Source organism: Trichoderma aggressivum, assembly GCF_033847375.1.
Source record: "Trichoderma aggressivum f. europaeum strain CBS 100526 chromosome Unknown scaffold_021, whole genome shotgun sequence".
Lineage (NCBI taxonomy): Eukaryota > Fungi > Ascomycota > Sordariomycetes > Hypocreales > Hypocreaceae > Trichoderma > Trichoderma aggressivum.
In genome coordinates this window covers 108669-131659 of record NW_026946387.1, presented here as the reverse complement: position 1 = coordinate 131659, position 22991 = coordinate 108669, and the positions used below count along the sequence as shown (strand labels likewise).

The 22991-nt window shown below is 52.7% G+C and overlaps 4 protein-coding genes across 4 annotated transcripts; 1 reads left to right on the top strand and 3 right to left on the bottom strand.

The window, feature by feature from the left end:
* Positions 1 to 1409: 1409 nt before the first annotated feature.
* On the top strand, positions 1410 to 2570 carry Triagg1_5721 (uncharacterized protein; the record flags this gene model as incomplete). The annotated part of the gene is made up of 2 exons (XM_062900267.1): positions 1410 to 1483; positions 1544 to 2570. 2 exons carry the CDS (start codon positions 1410 to 1412, stop codon positions 2568 to 2570), a joined length of 1101 nt encoding a protein of 366 aa, XP_062755234.1.
* A 1530-nt stretch (positions 2571 to 4100) lies between these two features.
* Triagg1_5720 (transcriptional regulator family: Fungal Specific TF) lies at positions 4101 to 6462 on the bottom strand (the record flags this gene model as incomplete). Its single annotated transcript, XM_062900266.1, has 3 exons — positions 4101 to 5620; positions 5704 to 5790; positions 5862 to 6462. The coding sequence occupies 3 exons, from the start codon at positions 6460 to 6462 to the stop codon at positions 4101 to 4103; spliced, it is 2208 nt and encodes a 735-aa protein (XP_062755233.1).
* Positions 6463 to 8752: 2290 nt separating this feature from the next.
* Positions 8753 to 9355, bottom strand: Triagg1_5719 (uncharacterized protein; the record flags this gene model as incomplete). The annotated part of the gene is made up of 3 exons (XM_062900265.1): positions 8753 to 8980; positions 9037 to 9058; positions 9156 to 9355. The coding sequence occupies 3 exons, from the start codon at positions 9353 to 9355 to the stop codon at positions 8753 to 8755; spliced, it is 450 nt and encodes a 149-aa protein (XP_062755232.1).
* An 8163-nt stretch (positions 9356 to 17518) lies between these two features.
* On the bottom strand, positions 17519 to 21860 carry Triagg1_5718 (uncharacterized protein; the record flags this gene model as incomplete). The annotated part of the gene is made up of 3 exons (XM_062900264.1): positions 17519 to 19385; positions 19450 to 20490; positions 20557 to 21860. 3 exons carry the CDS (start codon positions 21858 to 21860, stop codon positions 17519 to 17521), a joined length of 4212 nt encoding a protein of 1403 aa, XP_062755231.1.
* Positions 21861 to 22991: the final 1131 nt, after the last annotated feature.

The window sequence follows — 22991 nt, the reverse complement described above, 5'->3', positions numbered from 1 at the left end:
TGTTCGGAAAATATGGGAGGAAGGCGTGCTTGGTGTACGTGTGGCTTTGGGCAGCACTTGTTTGATCCGACGACGATGAATTATGGGAACGGGATGTTGTGGTTATCAGAACCATTGTGAGCTTTTTTCAGCGAATGCTACAAGTTTACACACCAGTCTGCAAAGTATACTCTATGCATTGAAGCAATTCTCCGCCATCATGTGTATTCGCCTGCCTTATTCATACCTACCTACAGGTAGGTAGTATCTACTTACCAAAGTAGTACCTACAAGTGTTTCGCCTGGACCTTTAAGCATCAATTGAAGCTATTGATGCCCGCTACCCGGAAGCTATCAGTGATGCTGAGGGTGTTTATCATTCAAGTACCATGTCAAGTACTACAAGGCACCTAGATGGTCATACACTTTTTGAACAAATGCGCTCTAATTGCTTACCATAGGGTAGAATCACTAACGATACTGTGTCTTGTATCGGAAGCTCGAAAGCAGAGAAGGAGGAGAAAATATATCCAGTAGAAAACACCTGTAAAATAGGGAATATAGCTGCTGCAGCGTGTTTGAGCGCAACATGCACAAATCTTATGCATTAGGTGCTGTAGGCAGGCCTGATATTTGATGCCAGTCCTGGCCGGCTCAAGCCAAATGTCAGACCTCAAACCACCAATTGGCGGAAACTACGTCATGGTCATGGGCGTACGGCCTTTGGGCTTTGATCCCGGCACGTCAAAGAGACGGTCGAGATGAAGAAACGCTGTTTGCGTGCATCGAGTTGTAGATGTAGAGAGTAGTCACATGTTCGTCACAGCATCTTGAGTATAGCTGCATGAACAATTTACATGTATTCTGTCTGTAATTGCATCTTGGTCTCATACCAGCATCAGGTACACACATGTAAGCAGGCAGACGCGGGCAGTATAAGTGCACGTGAATTCGACCAGCTGCACTGATTTGACATCAGCACGAACTAACAAGCTCTCGGGCATGAACCAACGCTTTGCAATGCACAAACAACCAACACGCAGCAAAGAGACGCTGTGCCACTGACTGGAGTCACATTGATTGGCATAAGGCTGCAGTGAGGACGAAGCTTGCCAGAGATCTGAGCGATTGGCCCACCCAAAAGCACCAGAAAAGGGTGGCGTGAAACGTCCCGGTGACATGCACCTTGGACCTTGGACCTTGGACCTCAAACTTCAAACCTCATCGCATTCAACCTTGAAGCTTCCATCCTCCTGCGCTTCCACCAGCTGCGCATCGCCTGCATCGTTTCGCCCGCAAGATCCACGATTCATATATCTACGTCGGTCCAGAGTCCAGATCTGAGATTGCGCTCTCGACTCCATCAAGCTCGCAGCTCCTGAACGGCTCTTCGCATCTCTCGCCTGTCGCAAATCCAGCAGACGACCACCATGTCGGACACGGCAATGGCGCTGGCCAATCTGCCTCCCCCCGAGTCCAACCCTGAGACTCCGTCGGAGATGCCGTACGTTGCGTCCTAGTAGAGCTTCAGAAAGCTCTTGTGCTGACAAGCCCCGGGAACCAGCGGCACGCCCACGAGCACCACCACGTCTCTGTCGGCCCTGTCGACGACCGCCATCAAGGACGGCCATCGCGGCCATTTCCACACGGGCCTCTTCAGCCGCGGCCACCAGCACAACCCCTCCGCCACCAGCCTCGAGGCTGAGCGCGCCGACCGCATCTCGCGCCTGGCCGGGCTCGAGCGGGTGTCGACGCTGCGAGCGCCCCAGCAGACGCCCAGCACCGGCCGCGCCTCGTCCCTGTCACCCCAGACGACGCCGACGTCGACGGCCGGCTTCCCGCCCAACTACCCGCTGACGCAGCACCTGACCCCCGCCTACTTCGACAGCAATGGCCAGCCCGTTGCCGTGACCAAGATGAGCACCGTCGGTACCGCTAGTGCTACCGAGAGCCATCCTAGAACGATTGGCGACCGTGACGAGGACATCCTGAGCACCGACACAAACTACCGCGAGGCCGGCTCCGTCACAAGCACCGGCGTCGACCACGATGCCATGGACGAGGATCTCGAGGGCCTCGGCGCCCACTCGACCGGCTTCGAGGACCGCATGAGCGACGACGGCTCGTCTCTCGTCGGCTTTGGCGAAGGCGCCGGCAGCACCGTCTCCGGCCCCATCTACCACCGCCGTCCGGCTCCCGGTGCCGCATATCAATGGGGCCTCGAGCGCACCAACTCGGGCATGAGCGACGCCAGGCGAGATAGAGACTCGTACATGTCGTCGGGAGGCGGCGACACGCCAATGAGCGCCGCGGCCGTCCAGGAGCGCCAGCATGCTCGCATGATGGACGGCGTGGCCACGGACGGGCCGCCCACGAACCCGATTACCCCAGATCAAGACGTCTTCGTCGACACAACTTTCAGAGGACCGGTTCCCGTGGGCCGCCAGCCTGCCAGGGAAACCGTGGAGAGGATCGTACAACGGCTGGATAGCGGCGAGTCCAGGGCGGGACCGTCGGGAATGGGCAGCCCAGGTCGAGGAGGCGACAAGCTGGGCCGGTTCTACTTTGAGACTGACAAACGAGATGACTAACAAAGGGAATGGGGGGAAGGTTTTATCATCTTTCTGTTACTTCTTCGAGTGTGTGTATGATTCTTTTATTTCTTTTCTCTTTCTTTTTTTCTTTTCAAACTGGGAATTCGGTCAGGCAGACGGCAAAGGACACACAGCACCGCAGATATCTTCGGTCTACGGCGGTAAACAAACACTCTGGGGGGGGGCGTTGTATCACTACTTCTATTCTTTCTTCTTCCTTTGCCCCCCTTTCCTTTCTTATTCGTGTATCCACTTTGTTCTTCTTCTCTTTTCTTCACTTTTCCCCTAGGAGTCACGTTTGATGTGTTTTGACGGATCGGGAATTTGCTTGCTGGGATTTTGGTAGCTGGGGATTGATCAAGGTATTTCGGCTGAGCCGAGACTGCTCTCCTACGTATACGCACTACCTAGGATGGAATGAGAAACATGTTGATAATTCAAAACATCAAGCTATCTATGTGAACTACAATGCGTCTGTTGATTCTAACAAGACGATAGGGATAAGTAAGGCACCAGAGTCTAAGGGAAACAAAAAAAGCTGCATAGCGGATAACACTAAGTTCTAATAGAAAAAACTGAAACCCAAACGAAGGGATTATCGACATCATCCTCTGCCAAACGGTAATCTAACGCATCTAAACCACCTCCTTTTAGGTAAAATATATAGCAAAAAAAGAAAAAAACTCTAAGGCAGCAAAAAAAAAAAAAGCAATGCTCGGGCTCAAAACGAAAAGTCCCCCAAAATCCAAAGGGATAATTGCGCAGAACCAGAAACGATGAAGGACCAACCTTTTGAAAACAACGCCGTGGACAAATAAAGCAAGCAAAAAAAAAAAGACCCCCCCAGGCCAACCCTCCCTTTCCCTCTTCTCTCTCTTCCTTTCCTCCTCCCCTCCCTCCCGAACCAGGCCATGTGCGATAAATGAAGCACTTTCAGTCCGCATGGCTGGCATGCTTACCACCCGTTTCCGTGAAAAAACTCCAAACAACCAAATCCCCAGCCATGAAAAAAAAAAAAAAAAGAAACCATCATCCTCAATACGAAATATGAAAGAAACTGCTGGAAAACGCCCCCTCCCCTCTTCTCCCCCCTCTCTCTTCTGTGATGATACTGTGTCATAGTATCTAAGCGTGATTGTTAGACTGGACTAACAGGTACTGGTTTTTCTATCTAAGCATATGTAGATAGGGTGAACTGCAGCGTTAAAAAACGTAAATGTTTTAAAACGCCGCGAGGGAAAAAAAAAACGTATATAGATATTGGAGCCGTTGGTATAGAGAAAAGAAAACGGCAATGATATGCTGTGTGCTGTTGAAAAAGAGTTCGGCGCTGTGAACCTTTTTGTTTTTCATATTTAAAAGAGTCTTTTATGAAAGAGGAACCATTACTGGGAACGGGACTTTCTAGAAAAGCAGAATGATTTGGTAATCAAAACTCTTCGAAAAGAAAAAGAAAAGAGGGAAAATAGAAAAATCGCCATGAGATATAAAAGACGCTGAAAAGGGGCGAAAATCAGTAGGGCCTCATCATGTGCAGGGAAAGTCGAGGCCCATTCGCCTCGCGACCCTTTGCCAATCCCAAACAGCCACCCAGTCGCCTTGATCCATGAGCGCCCACACTTCTTCAAGCAACTCCAGGACGCGATCGCAGTTCTTCAAGCCTGTATACCCTCGCACAGCCCTGACGGCTGCTCGGATGCGATATCGTTGGTCGGGTTCGAAGCAGGCCGTGCCAATCACCAGGCACGGGATCAAGAGGAGAGTTTGTGATGGATCCGAAGGTTTGAACGATTCCAGAAGCCCTAGCGATTCGTCAACTGCCAGTGTGATCCGCTTGTCATCTTGCGCCGGTCGACGGGCGGGTGGCGGAGATGAAGGCCGCTGCCTCTGTGCCTCGGATTGCAAGTCTCCTTCGTGCATGGAGTTGGTTCTGGAGGGATGGCGAGTGGATGGAGCGCTATGTGCCGTCTTCGAACGGGAGAAGGGGTTGGCCGCTCCCATGAGCGGAGAAGCAGCCGTGGTGCCAATGGCCGCAGCCATCGAAGCTCGTCGCGGCTGTGGGTTCGACGGCATGGAGGAAAACACAACCGTGGGCAGTGAGCCAATGGTGCTACGACGGCCAGGGAGCGCCGAGGGAGGGTATATCGTCCGGAACAGATAGACCCATAGCATCTGCTTGTACAGCAGCCCGACACGATCACGGCTGTCGCCAGACGGCCAGCGCGGCGTCCACTCCCTGATGGCGGCATCAATCTCGGCGGCCTTGTACAGACTGGTGTAGTCCACGAGGGGGTCGACGGCGTTGGCCATGTTGACCCGGATTGCGTTTCGAATGCTGGTAATCTCGGAGAGGTGGCGAAATAGCCCATCAGCGACTCCCAGCAGGCGTGGAGGATGAATAGGCATCGTCGGCTCCCATTCTTCCGATGCGAGACGCTCCGTCTTCTTCTCAGGGTACCAGAAGAGATCGTCGGCATAAATGTGATACTGGAAAAACTCCGTGATAAAGGTGAGAAAGTTTGAATCTTCCGGAGGTGAGTGCTGCACTAGGAACTTGTACGCCTGCAGGTGAACTCTGTGGTCGCCTCGCGGGTTGCCCTCGGCTCGAGTCTGGAGGAGCAGGCACATCATCTGGCCGTACCGAGCAGCCAGTATTGTCTTGTACTCGGGGTCGTTCTTGTCCGTCTCTTCATTCATCTCGGCGTACATTCGTCTCATGCCCTCGTCGTGGTGATACTCGGAACGTTGCTCTAATGACTCTTTGGTCGTGGATGGGTTGTTTTGAAGAATCTTCATGCCGTAAGGCGTGTCCCAGTCAATATGCTTGCTGCTAGCCGCAAGTATCGAGTGCATCAAGCCCTGATGCCGATTGGCGAGTTGCAGTATGATGTCCTTGAAGGCATTCTTGGCCTCTCCTTCAACCGTCAGCACATTGCTGAAGTGGTTAACGTAATGCTTCCAAAATATCTTGTCCTCGGTGGTTTCCACGCCGTGAAAGATGGGCTGCATGGTTATAATGGGTAGGTTCTCCCATCGCTGTCGTTCTACTGTGAGGGTTAGTTAGACGGTTCGGAGGCTCCGTGGTGTTTCTATGCCCAGATTCTCTGCTTTCAAATCTGGTTCAACGTACCCTCTTCAGCCCTTTCCCTGCCGCTCTTCCAAACTTGCTTTTCATGGTATCCCTCACAGACGACGGCGTTCTTCTCACAGTTCATGCCTATTGATTCAGCCATATGTTAGCGCGAGTAGACTACAATGCCTTGAGGAATTTGAACGGAGCCTGCGTACATCTTGGCTTTGCCTCATCACACTTCTTCTTGCGCTTCCTACAAGTGATGCACCCAGTCTTGGAGCGGCCCTTGGTAACTTTATTCGCACTGACTATCGGGGTCAGGGGATGTTTCCTCGGTCGTCCACGAGGTCTCTTTTGCTTGAGCTGCGGACCTCCCAGCAGCTCGTTCGGCGGCGTTTGCGACAGAGGGGCTGCGGTTACGTCCTCCAGATTGATATCGTCGTCGATCGGTTCTAGTTTTGGAATGGCGAGTGCTTCGTCGGAGCCCTGCTCCCATTGCTCCCAATCTTCTTCGCCCTCGTCCGGATTGGCGTAGCCGGCGTTCCAAGAGTCTACACAAGACGACGACGACGATGCAGAATGATGGGCCATGGGTGGGACAGACGAGTTGTCCAGGTTGGCGTCGGTATTGGAGCTCACAGGCGAGAGCTGCCCCATCTGAAGAGGTGCCGTGGAAATGCCTGCTCTCCACGCGGTTTCGGTAGGAGACGGCGACGGCAGCACCATCCCATCATAGGATCCTTCATCGGGGGACATGCTGTTATCGTCTGACTGGGTAAAGTCTTCGTTCGTCACGATGGCGAGCGTGTGTTCCATTACACGTCAATAGCAAGCACATGCCCAATCGAAGCTGGCTCCCGAAAGAAAGAAGTTGTTGGCACGTGAGATAGGCTATTCGATGAGAGAGGCAGTCGGTGGGGGGAGGTAAGAGATATTGAGAGAGAAGCACCAGAGGCGGAAACCAATAGCGATTGGAGACGACAAAAGCTCTTCTCTCCCTCTTTGTGCTCTGTCACTTTTTCTTTTCTTTTTTTTGCCGGCCGGCGTACAAGTAGAAAATTGAAGCAAGGGTGGAGGCCCGTCAGGCAGGCGTGGTTGAGTGGCTGTTCGTGCTAATATCACGTTGGGTAATTCATCGACATCGGCACTGGAGACGATCAGAGGGATAGCTGGCCAGAATGCACGGTGCAAGCGAAGATCGTGGCGAGCAGAGAGAAGTAAGGATTGGGCGGCATGGAGGGGTTGTGGTGGAGGAGAGGTCTTATTTGGCGACCAGAGAGACAGGGTCCAAACGGGCATCCGTTTAAATCATATACATAAGATCCTCTCGTGAGAACCATCCGTCAATCGTGTTTGGGCCTCTCTGTCCCCCCCACAGCCGTCCATCTTGGCCCCCAGGCCTGAACGAGGTTGGGAACACACCACACCCAGGGAAGGGGGCGTGTGGGATTGTCGAGGAGCGCGAAGCTAATCGCAACCTCGCCTGCACTCTGGACAGTACGTGTATGAGCAGTCGCCGTTATTCCCCTAATGCTGCTACGACTCAAGAGCTGTTGTGCCGTCGCTCCCGTGGACAGACGATTGTGATGGGGGTACAAGCCAGCTTTGGGCTTAGGATTTGGTCGATGGGAGGAGCAGTAGATGACATCTAGACGGGGTTCGAGGCCTTGGCGCTCATCTCCACCTCCAAACCCACACATTCCCTATCCTAGCGTCGGCCAGCCAGTCCCTGCAGAGAGACGTGGAGGTACTCCCCGGTACAAGAAGGGCCTGGTCGGTAGGGGTCGAGCTGCTGCTCGTTGCTCGTACCGAGTTGGAGCTGCGCGTGCTGGGGGAGGGACGTGCCGCACCCCTGCGCTTCTGCTGGCGCCGTGGTGTCTTTTTGGTCTCTTCTCAGGAGACCCCGCCTACTCGTATGTATGTAGCTGAACGATTCCGGCTTCTTGATGGCTTGTGCTAGGCTCAAGCGAGTTCTGGTTCTGGGAGCTGAGGCTGGGCTGCTGGGCTAGTTGCGTCCAGGGAACGAGATCCAACGCCGGCCTCTGGTCTGGTGAGAAGAGCATGGGTTGCGGGACCTTGACGCCCAGTGTGCTTCGGGAATGTGGCACGCTATATGGGGAAGCCATTGCTGACGCCATCTTCTGGCCCGTCAACGTGCAACGCGGTGTCTGGGAGAGGCGTGACGGTGCGAGCAGGCACAAGCACAAGCACAAGCACAAGCAATAGGCCGTTTTGCCCACAACTGCTCCCCTCAACCCCCCGGCTAGACTCTGCGGCGAACAAGCATCAGAAAGGTTGCTTCCGACATAGCGTCCTGTATCATGATATCATTGCTCGCAAAAGCACAGGGTGTGTCAGGTAGCTGGACATGATTGATTTGTGGACGGGGGGTGCGGGCCAACGTCCCCGCCGCGGTTTTGCTTTGCAGCCCTACTTGTACTCGCATTCTGGCTCGTTGTTTAAGCAGCCAGCGCGCATAATCGTCGTCGTTGTCGGCGGCGGAAATGCTTTCCTTGTCCTGTCCTCTCGCCCGTCTCCTCACACTCTCCCAGGAGCCATTCGCCGTTGCCGTTGTACGTGTGCGTGTACGAGTAAGGTAGGCGTGTGAGTGTGAGTGTGAATGTGAATGTGAGCGAGAGAGAGAGTGTGTGTGTGTGCCCTTTAGGCAGGGACACAGACAGGCCGGTCGATGTCTGGTCGAAGCGGCGGCGCATCGTTTCAGGCCCAGACCGACAGATTGATGGCCTCGATGGGATTTGATTAGCTTGTTAGCGGCTGGCTTATTTTTGCCCTTTTCCCTTCTTCTGGCCGCGTGTGGCTGTTGCTGGCGTAACGACTTCAGCCAAGCCCGAGTCGAGATGCTTCTGTCGTAGCACCTACTACTGAGGGACAGGGATTGGTGCCCGTCGTCCTTGGTCCGGCGCTGCTGCATGGCCCGATATCTGCACTCGGGCTCATCCTGCCCGTGCCGTATGCTGTTTCGAGGGATACCAACAGCCGTAAGCTCAATGTCTTCGTACTTTGTATATACTAGTAGCACTCCGTACGGCTATCTTTGGGCCATTGTCGCCGAGAACTGGCTGAACCGAAGTGCCCTGTCATGGCACTAGAACGGCTCCTCAGGGCTCGGAGCTAATTCAATAGCGACCCAGTAATCGGCGGCACTCCCTGGCAGGTCGTGGCGTGATGAGTTGACGAGAAGAACCATGGCCGTCTCGTCGGCTTTTTCCCCCTTCATTCTTTGGTCTGTCGAGGTCAAAGGGAAGCCCTTTCCGGGGAGGATTGAGGATTGAAGCTTGGGGTTTTCGCAAGGCTGCTCAACCACTGCCTCAGGCTATCAGTACAGTACAGTACAGTACGAGGACTCACACACTAGATGAATCTACATACTGTGCCAAGTACTCTGAAGCAACTGCAGGAAAGGCAGCATTAGCACGAGATTCGGCGCTTCAGGGCATTCAACTTAACCGTAAATCCGTACATTAGTACTCCATACCCGAGGTACTTACCTCCGTATATGTAGGTACGGGCCGGCTTTATGTAGCAGCAGCAGCTTGCCTTTTGATGCTGGAAGCTCAGGCGTCGTGTCTTGCCTGTAGCAGTTGGTCCGAGTCCTCGTAGGTCCATCAATGCTTGTGATATCCTCCACCTGCAGGGCCTTCTTCGAGTACACGTGCACGCATGTAGTCGCATATCTGCCTTTGCTCATACGAAAATTGCCAACTGGCCTAGTTGGCTGATATCAATGATAACAATCTGCCCGTTCCGGCGCCTGCAATCAGTCTGTGCAGACATGTACGCCCAGTAGTTGACACTATCATCGTGGCCTCTCGTAGGCGCTAGCCGGGGGCCCAGCAAGTTGGGCCTTTCTCCCCTCTCATATTACCGCCGGGCCAAAGTCATAAACGGGCTGGTCTCCGGGCTACGGAGCTTCTCGTTGCCGCCAACCAGAGGATCCAGGACGATCACAGCGTTGCATCGCCCAGACGGAGAGGTTAGTGATTTTGGTTTAATTTGTACCTGGAGGACGGATACAGTAGGTCAGGCAATGGAAGTGCGGCGCATGCGGGATGATGATCGAGGAGCCGTCCCCGAAATGCAATATCAGCATGCCGTCTCCGTGCCTGGAGGCTGTGTAACCAGTGTCTCGGTTTCTTGGTTATGCTTCTGGCGATTTGAACTACATGTACGTGTCCAGCCATTTTGCCAACACTGACATGCGCTACCTAGGTCGAGATTCCATCGCCTCTTACGCACCGCGTACATCATGTATGTACATGTACACCACGTCACAGCCTGTCCTCGAGCGTGATCAAAACTACCGTGCACGAAATGAGAGCGTATCCGTACGTACGAGGTCACGATCCGTCCTGGACTGGAGCCCCTGAGCTGAGCCTCCCCCGGCCCACGCGGGCTTCCACGAGGAACACTCTGTAGATCATTATCTTATCAGCCGCCTCAACAACGGCCCATGAGCCCACCGTGCTGGACCTATTCGGACATACAAGGCAATCCTACGGTACGCATGCCTGTGCCCATTCAAAGCTAGCAGACGAGATCGAGCGGAGAAGGGCCATCAGGAGACCTGGTGCTGCTTGTGCTAAATTCAAGACGGTACGCTCCGAGCAAAACCCCCACGAGGCGTGGGGCCGACTGATCTGTGTTGGCCGCTCGGAAGTCGCAGCTGTTCTGCAAACGAGGAGATTGGCCAATGCTGAACCCTGTCCAGAGAAGCAGCGAATACGGTTTCTCCGTTTAAAAGACGACAGCCCAGACCCCGGTCCAATCCAGGCACGATAACAGCCGTCTCCACGACTACCTACTGTACATGGACTTGTATACCGTACGAGTATCGTATACTAATTCGTAGGCTGAGAGGAGGGGGAGCCTTCTCTTATTGGCAGCTGAGCTGAGGACACAGCCCAACACGATGGAAGAGCTTACTACTTACTACTCGTACGCGTATGGATTCAGTACGGAACGGCTGTGGATGACATGTTGCTGTTGGCAGCAATATCACGCCGGCCCGACGCTGCTCGTGATGCGTTATACGCAACTGATCGTTGAGGTCCTACTTTCACTGCTTCAGTACAAGTAGAGAGCATGTCCCACGAGCAATTCGAGGTCAGGGAACCTTTGAAGCATCTTGTCATTATGAGTTGTTGCCACGCGTCCGTAATCCATCCGTATAAGCCGTCCGTCCCAAACCGCACCGCCGAGACTGCTTCTCCAGACGACTTAAACGACGCCCCTCCCCAAGTGAACCGTGCCTCAAGATTTCACCAGCGAGCTTAGCTAGCGACTGTTTAGAAGCGGGCGCAACGGACCGTGTAGAGACGCTAACGGCTGAAGCCATCATCTGGTCCCCGCAGTCATCAGCTTCCTGACGGCGATCGTGTTAGTGCTGTGGCCTGGGTACTCCGTACTAATCCCACGGAGGAGAGCCTCGAAGCTCGCAAGGTGCTACTACTCCCAGGTAGTTACCTACCACTACCGTAACGATTCCGGCACGCCCAATGGAACCAGTCCAGCCTTTTGACGCCAACTCTCCCCCAGCTTACAGATTTTAGCCTCTATTCTCCACGGCTCGCTCGACCAGTAGACGACTGCATTGCCGAAGCTCCAAGGTCAGCAACGCTGGCAACGAAGGACATGTCACGCTATGAGGTGGACAGCTGCCGCCTGCCAGCCGCAGTGCGGTACTCGTATGTTGTTGGGGAGTAATGGAAAGGCAAAAGGCAGATGTAGAAACGGAAACCGTAGCATACAGGTAGGTAGGTGTAGGTGTCAATACGAATCAGCGCAAGTGACAGGTTATCAATCACATCCCATACAACCCAGTGGTATGTACTCGTCTGTAGGAGTGTTGCGTGCTTATCTAGTACGCTGCTCCGTACTCCTTCGTACATAACATGATACTTGTATCCGTACTGACTCCTTGTCGGGCTTCCCGGAATGGATACTCTTTCCGTCAAGACTTGGCTATGCCGAATCCACCCTCTCAGACGAGCTTCTTACGGTCACATGAGACGATTCCCCGATATTGCCCTACGGGTAAATACACCTAGAAGTAGTTACCATCTATGTATGTCAATTCTCATCCCGACTCGATGCCCTTGAAAAAAAAGCCACGATGGAGGGGCACCTCGAGTGGCCAAATTAGGAGAAGATGACTCGGGCTTTTTCTGGCCTCAACTCTTGCCCACTACTCGTACTCATACGCTGCCAGATCATATACTAAGTGATCACTAGATGCCCTTAGCATGTTTTTCAATCTCCACTCGCGAAGAGATGCTCAAACTAGCGTTACTAGCACTGCTAATTTCAACACGCAACAAGGCCTAATGATCGACGCTCCCTTGACACGATGTTCCCCTTTTCAACTTGCCAGTGGTAAATTGAGGCTAAACAAGAACAACTTTGGCTGGAGATAGGGAGCACTGCTTTCAATCGATTAGTGTGGGCTAGACAGATCCTTCCACTAGCCAGCTGTATCGTATGCCGGGGGCTTCGCTCTCTCTTTTTCTCTGTCTCGCCCCAACACACACACACTCACACACTCCCACGCCGACAGCCGCACACTCACATTCTCCGTGGGTCTCTCTCATGAATTCAGTTCGTGGCCAAGGAATTCGCATGGTGGCACAGGGCATTCTTTCCTCCCCGCATTCCGAGGAACATCGAGACGCCGGCTTCGACGGCACAAGGAAGCAGCATTGAAACCTCCGTCCCCCTGTGTAACCGTCTGGCCCCAGAAAACAATGCCGAAAGGACCGCCCTTGCGCGCCTCAAACGGCTTAGGCTGCCATGAGGCTGGCAATTGGGGATTGAATGCCTACGTGACATTGTCCAGGGCGGCTAAGTGGGCTTTTGGTACGGAGATTTACCTGGGGGTACATGGAGACACGAAAATATGACTTTGATCCTCCACGCCGGGCTCTTGGATTTTAGCAATCGCTAGTATAACCCTGACCTTGGCACCCCGATGGTGGCAATCTAGCCTCTGGTCTAACTCTGCTAAGAGGATCCGTCTGTCTGTCCAGAGAAGCGGTAATCGAGTGACCGCAGAGTGCTGGCATTCATGTGACTTGCTAGGGGGCAGCATTTATGCGCCAGCGCTATACCAGACGATGCTAAGATGAAGAGTGAAAAAAAAGAGAGAGACGAGGTTGCAAATTATAACCCCCGTTAGCATGGCGAGTAGCATGATGGCGGCGTCCAGTAGCGGCCACGCCGTTGTGATTGATCAACTTGGGCACAGCTTTCAATTCCAGCTGTCCACGCTCCATGAGGCCGTAGTCAGTGGTAGTCTCATCATCCATCCATCCATATACAGTAGCTGGTGGGGGGGAGGAATCTCACAGCCTTCTTTTTTTTTCCTCTAATCCTCGTAATGATCGATTTTTGGGGTAAAGTGAAAAAAAAGTCAATCTCAACCCCGGGCTGCCCAGCAGAGCCCAATGTCTCCTCCTTTGGGTCATTGAGCGGCCAGTCTAGACTCACCGACGATAATTGAGTTTGAACGGCGGATAAACACCAATGCGGACCGCCCTCGCGCCGCACCGCTCAGCCCATGCCAAATCTCTTGTGGCAAGGAAATCAATCAATCAAAACAAGAACAAGTTCGGGGAACGGCGTGGCGGCCATGGTGTGTCTGGGTAGCTCAGAGGAGCAAAAGCCGGCTAGGCTGGCGCTTACACCAACGCTTTTGAACGGCTCGGCCAATACCCAGGCGTGGGAGTGGCAGGCTAAAGGAGCTGTTCAAGGTTGCTCAGCAAGGCACTTGCAACCTGGTGTTTTTGGAGTCGACGGAGTCCGGGACAGTGGGAGTGTACATTGTTGAAGGCGTTCGCATACGGCAAGCTGCAGGTATCTTCTGGACGTATGGCTGATTGCATCCTTCACGAACCGGCCATCATCTCTCAGTTTGTCAAAAAGCCCTGACACGTCCGGGGCGATGGGCATGTGAAGTCTCTCCCCTGTAGTGTACGAGTACAGAACGAGGACAAGCTTCCCATTCAATGTTGCTCTCAAAGGTTGGTTGCATAGCGCTTATATGCCGTATACTGTAGGTACATTGATGTCAGCAACCATGCCTCTCCATCTGCCAAGCAGACCATTGTTTAAACCCTGAGACATACATTACATGTACATGGCATAGATGCCTGCGTCGACGCCCTACTGACATGGAGCCGCGGACCGTCTAATAGCCCGAGGCCACGGAGGGATATACTATCGTATTCAACGACTGCCATTGATCCTTCAAGGAACTTATCCTCCGACAAAAAGACCTACCGAGACTGTCTTTGGCACTCTATTTTTTTCATGCTTGCCTCGTCGTATGACCTTGTTTCTCCCCTCCCTTTGCCCGACGATGCCTTTCCCAATGGGTATTATCCCACGACATCTCCAATTAACGCATATTAAAAAAAATAGTAGTATTAAAATCTATGCGGTAAAGTCCGCGATTGCACGCTAAAACGAGGCTCTAGATCGTGGCGGACCATCGCATGCCATGTCTTGATTCAGGACCTCGCAAGGGATTTCTTCGGTCCATGAGGCGGCCTTGCTCGTGATTCTGATGCCAAGCCCAAGCCAATCCGTTCATCACATCTCAAGAAGCCGAATAAGCGGATGGATGGCATCGCAGCACGTCATCGCGGTCCAGGGAGGAGGCAGAGACGTCCAATCTAATCTCGACAGAACATTTTGTTAGTTTTTTTTGGCTTCATCTCGCATGATACGTGGGATGCGAAACTAGGCTAGCATCGGGACACGCCTGTCATGGTGACTGACCACACAGAGCACAGAGAGAGGAAGAAAAGGTGTAGATTAAGAAAAAAATGCGGTGAGGAGATGTATCAAGTCCGCGCGGTTCATGCTCATGACGATGGACAAGGCACTAAAAACCACGGGCTGTGAAGCTCAGGTGGTAGGGCGGCGGTTTCAGGACATTTCGTTGGCCGAGCCTCTCCCGTCTCTCTCTTTTTTTCCATCTCCCTCGCAGTCTCACTCCTTTGCTAGTAGTACTCGTACCTCTCTGTACCTCCGAAGTAGAGTAGCACTGCTAAAGGGAAAATACAACACGGTATACAGTGTTGGTTTCCCTCGAAGAGACCAAGACAGAACATGGTCATGAGCTTTATTCGATAAGACATGAACCCACTCCCCACCCCAACATCAGATTTGCTGTCCTCCAACGAAACAGCGAAGCGTGACCGAGAGAAAGAGCAAAAACAGCGGCATCGTCCCGCCGAGGAGCTTCTATTCTTGTTCGAGATGACGTCGATATCAGCGACCCAGCAGAAGCCCATGTTGCCGGTGGGATTTTGGGGGGTTCTGCACTAAGACCGGAGCTGAAGTTTTTTGTGGGCAGTCATCCATCTCTTTCTCCATAGCATGTGCGCTCATGGATCCCTTACAGATTGCAGCAGCCGGCCGGGGAGAAGATTTTTTTTAATTCTATATGCTTGGCAGGCGAATGGAAATGCTGTGTAACCACCTCGATATTGTTCCCAAGGTGCTGTTTCAGCCTCGAAATTTGTCACAAGAAAAGCTGGGGGCGGGGGAGGGGGAGGGGGCCAAAGATCGGGAACTCCTTGCCGAACCGGTCAGGGCAAGAAGAAGCAAGAAGCCGTGATAATCCAACGTCGTACTGTATGGGAAGTTTACTTTTGTCTTTTTTTTTTTCCTTCCTTGTGATATCTCCGAGCCGTCTATCCATCTCTGCTTTCGACTTGGCCGACGCAGCCCTTCCGGCGCTGATTATCCATCTGTCATTGCCTAGTCTCCGTCTTAGCGGATGATCTTTTTTTCTCTGCTGGCCTGTCTTTTTTGGTGAGGCTGATCAAAGGGTCTTGGTTTGGCGGCATGCAGCCCCCCCCGGCGGGAACATGGGAACGAACAAAATCGCTGTGTGCGATGTATTACGTACGTGTATCGTGTGCCGTAGGTGTGCCCTTTGAGAGAGAGAAAGTGGCCAGATTTGCATTTGCATTTTGCATTTCCTTACGTTACAAGGCAGCTTTGCAGGTCGGGCTCCTCGGAGAATTACCACATCGATTTCTTCTTTCCCCAGACTTTTAAGCAGGTAAAACAAAGTTAGATATGGAGCACAACGTGGGGTCATTTGCATCTGTCATTGAATTACATGCCCGCATGCACAAAGACCAAGCAGACACGATGCAACAAGACTGCCAGCGGGAAAAAAAGGTGTGTGCCTGTGAGATTGTGCCTTAGCCCACCATCCGGAAAGGTGGGGGTGAGAGGAGGAATGAGCACAAGGGCAACAGTCCGGCTGGGACTCTCTCTCTTTGCCGCTGGCCTTGATGCCGGTTTGGCCTGGCCCGGCTTTGGGCTTTGGTGGTGACCGGTGACTCGGCTGACTGACCCCCAACTCTGGAGCCCAGCAGACCAACCTCCGCCATGTCCATGTATCGGATCGTATTTCGTGCGTGGCCATGATGATTCCATGCATGCCGTAGCGCTGGCGTGCTCGTGCGGTGTCTGTCTCTCTGCCAACCCCCCCCCCCCCCCCCTAAGCGTGTGCGGCTGGGATTCGATGATACACAACATCAAGGCTTTGCTGCCACACGTATTGGGCCGCTATCAAAGCCATGTCTCAGTTTCGCCCTCCGCGTGTGTCCGGGGTTCGGCTCTCGTGTGTGTTGGAGAAAAAAAAAAGGATGGCAGATGGGGAGCAGCAAAGAGAGAGAAGGGAGGGGGGTAAACCGAAATCCTGCCTCTGGCAAATCACCGTCGTTACCCACGCCTGCAAGGCCAGTGAAGGGGGCCATTTTGCTTTACCACTTCCCCCGCTTCCTTGAGTCGAACGATGTGGTTGCTTGGTGATGGGCATTGGGTGGGCGATTCGGTTCTGAAACACCACACCAACACGCGGATTCTGGTGGCCTGTTCCCCCCTCCCCATCCGACTCAGACATACCGGCCGCTGCTCATTGTACAGCTATACAGTACGCGGCTAGATTAGACACAAGTCAGGCTTCGAGACTCCGCAGTGGTAGTGAGTGTGCTGTAACATTACCTCATCTTTGCGACGGGCTGCGAGCGAAGCATGGCCGAGATGCTTCCGTTCCAACCCGGCGGGCCAAGCGAAACCGTCCCGTTCAAGGGTCCCTATTTTTTCCTCTTTCTCTCTCTCTCTCTCTCTCTTTTTCCTCTCCTCCCTTCCGTAGCCCTGCTGTTTGTCTCGTCACGCCTTCTCGCTTCAGGTGTGGATGGTCCGGGATGCCTGTTAGAGCCCAGTTCCCGCTGCTCTTCGACCAGGGTTCCGGGACGAAGTTTAGCGAATGAGGTTATGGCTTACTTACATTTTTTTTTTCCCCTTGTCGGGTTATGTCGCTGGATCGTCACTGCTGTATATGAAAAGAGGCATTTGATAATTTCTTTCTCGGCAGTCTCTCTGCCGAATGGACGGTGCCAAGGAGAAACCGCCTGCAGGGAATTAACATTGCGAGTCAAGTTTGTGATATCGTACGATGCCGGTGGCAACGTCGAAAATCGGAGCCAAGATCAACCAACGACATGTTTCAGTAGAGGTGCGCGAACTTTGTAGATCCCATCTTCTCCAGTCCGCGTCGGCCAGTCTCTTGAGTTTGTAGGGTTTGAAGGCAAAGGCGCCATCAAGCGCGTAAACAAATTCATCATGCTTCACATTAGATTCACAAAGTTGTAAATTTCAAAGCACCTTTTTTTCAAACTACCTAAATCGAATTATCTGGCTCTATCTAGCCTTTTTGTCGCGCAATATGATTTCCTTATTTCCCATTCCCATATCCCATTCCTTAGCAGCTCTCCTGGCTGAACTGTGTTGTGTTGTGTTGACTCGTACATACAAAAGATTAGCGGTATTATTAATTCTCCTTACGATTCCGATTGCGCCGTCGGAAGAGATTTCCCAGCGTCGTAGCAGGAGTGTTAGTGATCTTCTTGCCTTCAGGAGCGACATTCTCCGCGGGCGAGATCGGCGCGGCTTGCTCAAACAGGGTGTTGGGGCGAGCATGGGCAGTCGAAGGTCGACGAGCGCTGACATCGTACCGTTGGAGAGAGAACCGGTGAACGTCGTCGAGAAACGTCTGCTGTGGCATGTGCTCCTCCGATATGCTGTCCTCATAGTCGCGGTCTTGGCCGGTGGCAACGTCGCGGCCCCTGGTATTGGTCGTGTTCGCACGGCTTCTTCCTTCAACTACTGGCAGGATGGTCGCCTTGTTACCTTGAGCTCTGTGCAACGCGAAGCTGCTCACGTTCAGCGAGGTGTTTGGCTTTCTCTCCATGATTCTTCGGACCGTAGGCTGTAGAGGAGTATGGAGCCGTTGTGTGCCTCTGTCTGGCAGTGGAGGAGTCTGGAGTTGCTGCGTGCCCCTGTCTGGCACTGGAGGAGCGCGGTGCTGCTGTGTGCCCTTGTCTCGTCGGCGAAGCATCAGTGTAGCCTGGGCAGGGGCGGCAAAGGTAGGTGCCGTAAAGACAGGTGCTTCCGGCAACTGTATGAGCTTGGGAGGAAGGACAAATGGTTTTGCCGCCTCTGGATGCTTTTCCAAGTACGCCTTTTCATAAGGACCGACCCCGAAGAATTCGTCCAAATCGCTCAGAGTAGGGGAGGGTTTTTGTTGCTGAGACCGAGAGCCATTGCTTGGTGAAGCAGCACCATATATTTCATTCATAGAGCGGGAAGGTCTTGGTTCGTGTGTAACTCTCTCCGCGCGCTGATCTGCGTAGCTTGTTTGTTTGGCTGGACCGAGTTTGGATGGAGTGATGATGCCCGAAATGGAACTACTCGAGTTGGAGCTATTCGATAGATTTCGCGGGAGTATAATACTGTTCATACTCCTATCAGCCTCGTAAAGAAGAGATCCGGGCAGAGGCACGAAGCCAGATTCGTAAGACTTGATTTTCTCATGGAACTTCTGAGGACCCTCACTCACCAAGTTGCTTGGCTTGGGTGTATATATGAACGGCTGGATGCTTTGAAGAACATCGGGATTCATCTTGGACTTCAAAGCTGGCTCAGGCAAACTTCGCTTCGGCTTCGCGATAGAGGGCTTCTTGTATAGATTAAGGGGGGCAGGCTGAAGCTCTGGTTCCATATACTCGTTGGTATTCCAAATATCAGCCGATGAGGCTTGAATCTCGGCACTATGCTTTCTCTCCACCAACTGAACTTGGCGGGCGTCATCAACACAGAGGCGGCCGCCTGACTGGCGAAGGATATCCTGCACCATCTCTTCTGTGGTGGCCCTCGATCTTTGTTCGGCTGAGATGGGGAAATGCGTCAGCGAGGAGTGATCGGACGTCAGTGAGTTGAACGAGGCACAGCTGTAGCTAGATGGAATACCAGTGCGCACAGGTGATGCTTCACCAAGCTGCTCAGGATGGCGGCGAGCTGTCTGGGGAGTTTTGGGAGCATCCTCAGTTTCCTTGCTGCTGTTGCCAAGAAACACGGCAGTCCTAGCACTATCATCCGAATAGATGGAGGATGTTTCAAAGGTGTCATCACTGAGCTGCGGTGTCGTATTCTCAATGCTGTCTCCTTCGTCACGCACGGATTCGGTGACTTCTTCAGTCGGTGAAGAGGGATCAAGCCACGCGCCTCGCTGACAGATTGGGGGTGGCCACAGATGTCGATCGTCAGAGTACAAGTCTTCTTCTTCACTTTCGCCAGTAGACGAGGAGGACGTTGTTGGTGTGGGAAGAGAATCTTCAGCCTTGTCAATATTCGATACGCTATTTCTCACATCAGTACGTTATTTTGACTTGACAGGAATTCAAACTCGTAGGCTCAACTCACCAGTTTTGCGTCACATATTCGGGAGCGAAATGGCCCAACACCGGGCTTTCCTGGCCCGAATCCTGCACAGCTTTATGGATCTGCGGCCTGCCTAAAATCCGGTTTGCCTTTTCAGGCTCCTCGGATACCAAGTGCATCAGAGAGTAAGCTATAGTATCAAGATTCAAAGACAGGCGAGGAGGTTTAGCAGGTACAGATGACTTTCCCTTGACAGTCTCCACGGAGTCGGCATCCGAATCATGTCCCTGGACGAGTGGCTCCAAATCCATGGGCTTCTTCTCTTCACCACCATTATTGAGGGAAAACCGGCGTCTGATGGCTGCTGGAAGCTTGGGCAACACGAGAAACTCTTCCCAGCGAGGACCCCAGAGCCAAACTTTCCTAGGAGGAGGAAGCTCGCAAGGGCGCTTCTCCTTTTTGGCGTTGGCTTCCTCTACAAGATAGAGTCTTGTGTATTCCATGTTGGATAGCCGTGGTTGGCACATGCTATATCTGACTTCAGGCTTGCTCAGCGATGCTTGTTCTTGAGCGGCAGCATCTTCTTGCTTTCTCATGGCGCTGGCCCTGTCTACCGACTGCGTAGAAGGGGCTCGCTGAGTATACAAGCTATGTTGGCTGGTTCGAATACTTGCTTCGGGGAAGGATGACGTACGGAGATAGAAGCTATCTCGAACTTGGCCATGAGCGGCTTTGGGGCGAGTAGGCGGCTTCGGCAGCTTGGTGGTCGACTTGGCCTTCTCACCAGCAAGAACAGAGGCAATCTGAGGAAACGTTTTGATTTCTGGATGCGACCGCATTCGTTGAAGGAGCCTAAGACTGGTCCTTGTGATTGTTGCCTTCATCGACTCTGGGATGTCTGGTGTAGGGGGGACCGGCGGGATGTCATCATCTTGTCTCTTCTTTCTCGCTGGCAACTGCTTCTTCTTGGCTGGCAATAGCTTTTGCTTTGTCTCTAGCAACTTTTGCCTGGCCGGTAATGATCCCCGTCTCGTTGGCAACGACTTTTGCTTCATCAGCAACGACTTCTTTTTCAACTTTTTGCTAGGGTCAAAAGTCTTGACGTCAACCTTTTCTCCTTTGACAACAGTTTCGCCGCCAGCATCATACTAAAACTTGCGGCGATTTCTCTGCTTGGGGAGGAGAAGCCCGAGTTGGGCCTTTTCTCGTGAATTAAGATTCAAGTCTTTGGCAAGCGGGTGCTGGTCAAAAGCAGTCTTTGACAGAGTGGAAGTGTTTTTGACTCTCAGCTTTGGTGCAGAGGAATCGTCAAAAGCAAACGCTGCTCCGTCGGTTTTAGAAGGAGAGACCTCTCGCCCTGGGAGACCTTTCAGCAGGGGATTGGGGACAGGGGGTGCCGATGCCACGAATTCTGGCGAAGAAGATCTTTTTGAAGCAGCCAGAGTTTCCACCTCGCGGGGGCTCTGGGGAGAACCTTTGAGGATGGATTTGACCATGACCACGGAATTTGGGGTAAAGGAAGGGCGGCGAGATCCTGATTTCCGGCGAGAACATTCTTTCTCTGCTAGCTGGAGGACATTGAAGCAGAGCGACTCGATAGTCTTGAACTCCTCAATGTATTGAGCGAACGCTTTGTACGCTGCCTCGTACCTTGGTAGGCTGCACCAGATAAACAGCTTCTCTTGTATCATGGCTTGCTGTTTGTCGCTCGACGGGTTGTCTCCCAAGAGATGGTAGAGAACCGTGAAGCGGATGCAGCAGAGAAGAGAGTCAGTGCATGGAGCAAGACTAATGTCGTCTGAGTTTTTCAAAAGGTTATGAGCTGGGAAGAGAGCATTCACAACCGCCATAATCTCCACAGAAGGCTTTCTAGTGACTCTCGCTTGCTTCAACTCTTCAACAACCATCTGAAGAAGAGAAGGGAGGTTAGCAGTAGAACAAATGTGCGGCTTTTGGAAGATACTCACGGAGGCTCTGAAGCCCATGTAAAACTGGTTAAACTTTTCCGTGGCCTTTCTGTTCAGCTCTTGGATCATTGCCGCCGATCCAAAGGCAGGATGGCCGGCTCTAAAAATAAGAGGCGTCTCAACAACGAGTCGACGGCGCCGAAGTTCGACAGCATTGAGATCAGCGAGTCCATCGAGGACTCTGTCGGGAACTAGGCCTCCATCCTCAGGTTTCTTAAAGACGTTCAAAGTAAGCTCTCTCAGTTTGTTTCTGGGGTTGAATGAGGCCTCAGGAGTCTGGTGAGAGGAAAGTCGCTTTACGTGCAGCCGTAGAGCCTCTTGCAGTTCGACATCATTATCAAAGCCTCGCTGTCTTCGTTGAACTGTCTGCTCAAAACCAACGTGCCGAGGACCACATCCCAATGCCTCTTTGTCGACAAGTTCTTTGAGAGGATCAAGACCAGTGGTGAGCCACCAGTCCAGGTACTCCTGGGGAGTGAGTGGCATTCCGATGAGCGGTATTAGGAGTCAATGAATTGTGATTTTGTTTTTCGAGTAACGGGGAAATCAAATGTAACGAAAGGGGAGAGAATAGCGTAGAGGAAAGAAAAAGGAGAAAAAAACTACGCCGAAACAAAGATAATGTAGGGATGTTCGAGAAGAAGAAGAAAACGAGATTGAATTAAGGTAGTGGTAGTCGCAGATGGTTAGAGGTGAAGAAAGTAAGGTAGAGAGCAAAAAATCCCCCAGCCTCGAGGGTGCCAAGAGGAGGGAGGAGGCATGTGCTAATAGGCAAGGCAAACGCGTCTGGCGGCGGACCGTTCAGATGACACTCACTTCTGGCATGGGAGTGTAAGTGGGCATCTGAGTTGGGAGACGGACACGACAGAGACGAGGAGCTTGATGTTCCTCCATCACGATCACGAGGAGGGGAAGATGGAAGATGGAAATTCGGCATATAAAAAGAGGCATGTCCAGAGACTCAATTGGCCTGTTCCAGAGGCTCTGGCGGGCATTGTCACCTGTAACTATCCCTGGTCCAAGATCGAGGCCATCGCCCAGATGTCCGATCCAGAGCTGGAGCCCCGAGATCGACTCCATCGTTCCCACCAGGCAAGTGGCAGCCCACATCACGCACGGCCGCAACTGCAACTGCATGCATCGAGCTGGCCCCGTCACGTGTGTGGGCATCGAAGTGGTTGCCCCTCTTTTTGGATTTTGGTCTTTGTTTACAGGATTGTTTACAAAGTTGTGGGCTCGGTTGATGACGCGGCTGCTTGCTGAGTGGGAGGGAGACGGGAGACGCGTAACGAGCCCTGGGAGAAGTACGAGGATAGGGCACATGTACGTGGACATAGCAGCATCACGAGAGACGTATGAAGGCAGTAGAACGTTGGTGTGTGACAGTGTTGTATCGTATCTGTATAGTAGAGTTGCATTAATCAATACCTAGTACCTACTCGTATACCACTAACACAGCACTCGCAGCATGCATGGAATCCCACTATTGTAATCAATCGATCAAAGACATTCGACCCCTGCTATTTGATGACACGCGAATCTACAGGGCCCAAACCAAGCAAGGGATTGAATTGACCGATGCGTAAAATGCAACGCGCCACAAAGCTTAGGCTGGGG